This window comes from Geospiza fortis, unplaced genomic scaffold, assembly GCF_000277835.1.
Source record: "Geospiza fortis unplaced genomic scaffold, GeoFor_1.0 scaffold491, whole genome shotgun sequence".
Taxonomy (NCBI): Eukaryota; Metazoa; Chordata; class Aves; order Passeriformes; family Thraupidae; genus Geospiza; species Geospiza fortis.
Window position 1 is genome coordinate 403,840 of NW_005054390.1, and position 6,398 is coordinate 410,237.

The 6,398-nt window shown below is 43.7% G+C and overlaps 1 protein-coding gene across 1 annotated transcript in view; it reads left to right on the plus strand.

The window, feature by feature from the left end:
* The window catches only part of SLC1A1 (solute carrier family 1 member 1), a 42,528-nt gene extending 39,161 nt beyond the window's left edge, over positions 1–3,367 (plus strand). The window contains exon 13 of the mRNA XM_005425586.3: positions 1,259–3,367. Within this exon, the coding sequence (XP_005425643.2) occupies positions 1,259–1,505 (247 nt within the window). The 3' untranslated portion in view covers positions 1,506–3,367. The remainder of the gene's footprint in view (positions 1–1,258) is intronic.
* The last annotated feature ends 3,031 nt before the right edge of the window (positions 3,368–6,398 follow it).

The window sequence follows — 6,398 nt, forward strand, 5'->3', positions numbered from 1 at the left end:
TTCATTTGATGCCCTCTACTTACCTTATGGGAGTGAGAGAGAAAGAGAACAATACCCTATTTCTCAGAGCAATCATGACTTTATGGATCTGATTTTTACTCCACTTTAGAAGTCTGTAGCTTTTGTGGGTTTTAGGCACAATATTAGTACATGGAAGGTACTTTTTCCACCATGAAACATACAGATAATTCAAGATGTTTCTGGTTCCAATTAAGGCATTTTTCAGACTAAGATATGTTTTGCTGTGTAAATTAAATTAAATAGAATAGCACTATTATAACAGATGAGTTTCCAGTGGTGTTGATTTCCTCACTTGTCACACTGATCCTACTCGAATCTTTACTGCTCTCTCTTCCTTTCCCTACCATATATTTTTGTTGCACACAGAAAACTTTTTTAGCACTAGAATTCAGCAGTTTTGTAGAAGTATTGTGAAATATTGTAAATATATCCACCTCAATGTCTCTGCACAGAAAGAGAAACTTGTTTTGCTACACAGCCTTTGTAGTGCTCTGTAGCTGAAAAGAAAAACAGGGAAGCATGGCCTTCCATGCTCCATGCCATACTTCCACATTGATTTTCAAATTTTATTATGTTGCAAGGGTTTGTTGTTCCTCTGCCAAGTAGCAGCAGGTTTTAAAGGCCTGCGTGTCACATTTCTGTCTGGAGAAAAATCAGTAGTGCAGGAGTATCATATTCCTTTAAGTGACTTTTTTAGTATAGGTTTGTCCTTCAGCCCTTAAATGAGGAGAAACCAGCAGAAGACAGGCCTTTCCCTTTTCCAGCTTTGGGCCAGAATACTGGACATACTGGGCTAGGTGCTCTGCTGGCTGAGGATATGACTGTTAGAATGACAAAAGGCACAATGCAGACTCTGCTGTTGCACCCCACAATCTATCATTACATAAGGGAGCCAGCTTTGTAGCATATTTCAGGGGCCTGAGAGGTGATTCTTCCAACATTTTGTAAGGCTATGCCACAGCAGTAGAATTACTGCTCTAACAGACAAGTGACATGACTTGAAGTTTTGCATGTCCTGTACAAAATAATTTCTCATGAAAATTACTCCAGACTTCTTCAAATACCTGTGGGTAAAATTCTGATTCTTGTTTTAAAAGACTATTTTCTTTTAATTGAATAATTACCCAAATCTGCACCAGGAAGAAAACAGTACTGCATGAGCTAGAGTACCTTACTTTTACTAAAAGGATTTCCTAAACAACTGAGTGGTGTGTCTGACAACTTTTTTGTTCCGTAGGGATCGATTCAGAACAATGGTGAATGTCTTGGGAGACGCCTTTGGTACAGGAGTAGTGGAGAAGCTCTCAAAAAAGGAGCTGGAGCAGATGGATGTCACCTCTGAAGTCAACATAGTCAATCCTTTTGCCTTGGAAACAGCAATACTTGATAATGATGAAACACAGGCCAAGAAATCTTACATCAATGGAGGCTTTGCTATAGATAAATCTGATACTATATCCTTTACACAGACATCCCAGTTCTAAAGCCAATAGCTTTCAGATAAAACAGGAGCACTAAGCATGGCCATATGCAATATCTCAAAAAGCTTAAAGGAAATTGAGAATTAATTACATCTCACTTACATCTGATTTACCACACAGACTCTGATTCTCCTTACCAGTTCTGCCCCTTCTCATCATCTCCCTCAACAGTTTGAACTCACCATTTTTAGTCCTTACTGATAGGCTGAAGAAAAAGACAGTTGTAAAATACTTTTTTTTAAAGAATATATACTATTCCTGAGGCTGTGAAATGCCTCTCTGGAATCAGCATGCTCATAAATGGGTCATTAGCTGGGACAGCCAAATGTGTTTTACTCAGGAGTAGCACAGCATTTAACACATTACCACATCACAAAGTACCTGTATGAAATCCCTTTTTACATCCTTGCCTTCTAAACAGGTTGCACTGTAACTTGATCATTTGCCAAAATGCTAATTTCTGCAGCTGAGGGGATACTACTTGCGTGATTCAGGAAAAAACAGACCAGAAGGGCCTTGAAATAAGTACATTTTACTGTGAATAGGGTTTAGTTTTTATTAAATTGTGAAATAATTAGTCACTGAAAGAGGTCCAGTATTTATGTAGCTAAGTTTCCTCATACCTTTCATGTGAATGCCAGGTGCTGGTATTGGCCTTCAGATTTGAAATAAATTGCTCTGAGCTTGCTCTTCTGGCACTTGAAGAGCTTTTGTAAAGTTATACTTTATGTATTTCAATCAACTTTGATGGCTTCCTCATACATTTCCATCAAAAACAGAATCCCATTTTCTATTGTCCACTTATGATTTTAACAAAATATTAGTCAGCCCAAAAGTAAGAAGAGGTCATGAAAACAAAAGGGTAGAGTGCAAATTCTAAATGTTTCTTCCTTGCAATAAAAGTAGATAGATAGATATACATATATCAAGAATATAGGAATGAGACCTTTCTCATAGAAAGAAGCCACTTTCACTAAACTCCTTACACAGACTGGTTGGGGTTTTTTGGCTCTTTGGTTTAGTTTGCCAGTTGAACATGCAAGTTTATAGCTGCAACACCACTATAGTGCCAACCTGTCAGCTAAACTGTATCTTATGAACCATTTCTGGACCTAGAAAATCATGTCCTCAGGTGGATTGCTGTAAGATAAGAAGCACCGAAAACTTCCTCATTAAAAAATCTCCATTTTCTATAACATTTTATACAAGATTTCCATGGTGCAAAAATCACTCTTTCAATGGAGGAGTTGCTGTAACAATTTTTTTTCTGCCTTGCACATTGAAGTAGTTTAGCCATTTTATATATAACTTATACTGAAATTCATATACAGTTATTTCTTTGTGAATAAGCTTGTGGTAAGCATAAAATCATATTCATTTGCTAACGAAAAACCCTTCAAGTACCTGCAGTGTTATATACTCGATTCAATCCTACACTTTTGTATTTAGACAGACCAGAAGTGTGCCAAAGAGAACTGATTAAGAAGAAAATATTTACTGTAGATTTTGATAAATTGCACCTTAAATTAATGAGACATAATACTGTATTTAAATTTAAAATCAAAAACTATATGAAAACGTTAATCTAAGTATTGGTAAATTTATACAATATAAAGAATGTACAGATTGAGTAAATTAATCTTTTACCTTTGCAGAAATAGTATGAGACAGTCTTTATTTGTGCAGCTTTGCTTATGGGAGGAAAAAGCCTACCAGTTTCCATGACTAGCCTATAATCTCTGCCTTGTCTTTAACCAGCTTTTTAAGTCACCCTTTTATGATCACCTTATTATTTAGTCACCCTGTTAATGATGTACTGTGAAAAGTGTTCCTAATGTGTTATAAATAAATAATTTCTCTCTTTACTCTTGTTTTAGCCTACTATCTTCTCCTTAAGAGTTCTTTTAGCTATAACAAGAAAACCAAACCCCATCAAATTCAGGATTTATGTTATTGTCTCTAGTGATTTAGCTGTAGTTTTGGCAAGAATTACTCTCTTTCTCCAATAAAATAGATGCTTAAGAGCAGAGTGCTGAGATTGCAAGAAACCCCTCTAACTACAGATGACATGGATTCAAAGTATGCTATTACTAAACACAGGGTAAGCAGGTGATTGTTTACCTATAACTTATTTATCTGGATCAGATTCAACTGAGCAGGTGTTAATGGTATTGTTTTGCCATCTACTCATCTACTACATCTACAACCAAGAGACCAAAGCATATGCTGAAGATCCTCTTAAGTCCAAGGATGCTTTTCTTGACACAGTATTACAAGTATGTACCTTCTATATATGTGGAAACACCCTGCTTGAGCAACGTCTCCTCTTTTCCACATTCTCCTCATCTGGAAGATTTGGAGAGTGGTGAAGAATCACTATTAGAAAGGCATCTGCAGATTTTGGCCCTTTACACCATGTTGTTATGGTCTTGTAGGGGTTTAGGGGCTGCAGGAGCTTAGCACAAGATTGGACTCAGCATTTTGAACAGTGTTTGTGACTTTAATTTAATTTGACCTGGAAGACCAAGTTACCCACACACCATCCCTGCCGAAATACTCAAGGACTTTTAGTTGACTCTTAACTCTGAACAAAGAAAGCACTTGCACATAAACATACACAGGTCTGTCAACACACACAGGTCAGCTATATCAGATCCACAAGATCTAAAATTGCATAAAAGCCACCGTAACATATGCAATTAATTTGTTCTTTAATATTCTCTGATACGAACAGAAACTGACCAGTGGTGCATGGGCAGGCAGGAGGCAGCCAGTGGACCCCCATGCTGGAACACCACAGGATCTGTGCCCTCATCCTGCCATCACCACACAAACCCCTTCTGCATCACTTGCCCCTCACAGGGTCAAGGTCTTCAAGGTGCCTGGTGACTCCTGAGAACCCATAGCCTGGGGACCTGCCCCAGACCCATGGGGACCCTTAGCCCCATCTCAGGGTACTGCTCCTAGCTGCAGACCTCCAGTGGAGATGGGGACTTCCTGGGAACAAGGACCTCTGGGCGCTGGTATAGGAGGGTTCCTGTGAGGTCAGGGACCTTCAGACTCTCAGGGAACAAGCCATTTGAGGGTCATGGGCAGGTGACATCCCCACACTGAAGTGGCCCTGTTCCCAGATCCATGGCCCTCTACTCCCCCCAAAGGAACCTGCTGTATCAGGGTCAAGGCCAGGGTGTTAGAATCACTCACAAGTCTCTCACCAGAGGAGTGGTGACTTATTTAAAATTTGAGCTGTAAATCCTGATTGTGTCAAAGCAGATCTTAGGCGCATCTGCACTCCCTCTGCATATCACCAGTGGCACAGGGACTAGTGGGAGTTCTGGGACTGAGCGTACTGGAAGCACAAGGATGGGGGAGCTGGGCTGGCCATGCTAGGTAGGACATGCTTGCTGGCAGCCTGGGAGGGCATTCTTATTGCACGTTCTCAGTGGGCACTGGTAGCATGGAGATGGGCTATTCTGGGAGTCCTAGTGTAGCAGTACTGGCAGCACTGGGCTGAGGGTACTGCAACCACTGGGCCACACTGGGATGAGAGGCACTGGGGGCAACAGGAGCAGTGTGTTTTGGGGTGTGGTTTAGAGGCTGGATGTGCTAGGCCAGGCATTTTGGGGGAGTATTTGTGGTCCACTGTGGATATTTGTGGGCCACGGACTAGTTTTGGGGACTATTTGGGGTGCCTAAGGGTCATGGAGCAAAGACTGTCCCACAGAGTATCTGTCCCCCTCCATGTCTGAGCACTGGAGGTGAAGGAGGTTTTGGAGTTCAATGTGATGCTGGAGTGGGAGTCCCCTCAGGATAACAGCAACTCCAAGGGCAACCACTACAGTGTGCAGAAGGTGATGGGGAAACCCCTACCCACTGCCCCCCAACTGCCTCCCCTCAGAATCCCTAAATGATGCCTGGGTCCTCTTCTGGTTGTGAGGGGACAGCCTGGATGCCAGTGTTCCACTTCTGGCCTTGGGGGGAACCCCAGACACATGGATCTCCTCCTGGTTGCAGAGGGTTGCCCAGGCACCATCCCATCCTTGTCCTGGGGGGCCATCTGGGCATCTGGGTCCTATCCAGAGACCATCTCAGGGAGGGCACACCAAAATCTGGATCTCTTTGGGGAGCTGCCCAGATACATGTCCCCTCTTGGTTGTGGTGGGCACCCCAAATACCTGGGAGTTTTGTGTTTTGGGGTGCCACCTGTCTTCTGTCTCTGAGAGCCCAAAGAGGGAGCAGGTGTGGACAAAACCACCTCTCTTTGCTGCCTACACATCCAGCTGCCTGGGTCTTTCCGGGATTTTGAGACTGAGTAGGGGATCCCTAGCTCAGGCCATGTGTCCATGTGTGTGTGTCCAGGCTGTACACTGAAGTACTCGAGTTCCAGCATGACCCGTGCTCGGTCCCATGGCTCAAAGCACCGCGGCCTCACTGCCCTCAACTGCGCTGTACCAGGACAGCCCAAGGGGGGGCGACACTTGAGGGGACGGAGGGGGTCAGGGCACCCCCACTCCTGTCCCTCCCAGCCCAAGGTGGTATGTAGATGGACATCAAGCGGAGCAAGGGAATTTTGGGGTTCCTAACCACATGTTCCCCCAATCCAAGGTGGGGTGGCTGAAGAACAAGGGGCCATCAGGGAGGAGCCCTTCAGCCAGGAGTCCCTGGCCCACCACAGCTGCAAACATGGGACTCGATGATCTGTAAGAAGCCCCTTCCGATCCGGAAGGGATCCTCCATGGCTCCGCGACAGCCGGCTGCCAGGCCAGGCGTTACCTGGCAACAAGCGACACCACAAACACAGGGACCTGCGATCGGGGCTCTGGAAGGCAGAGGAAGAGGAGGTAGGAGGGTGCTGGTTGCCCACATTCCTAGCTCAGCTTCCTTCCCAGCACAGAG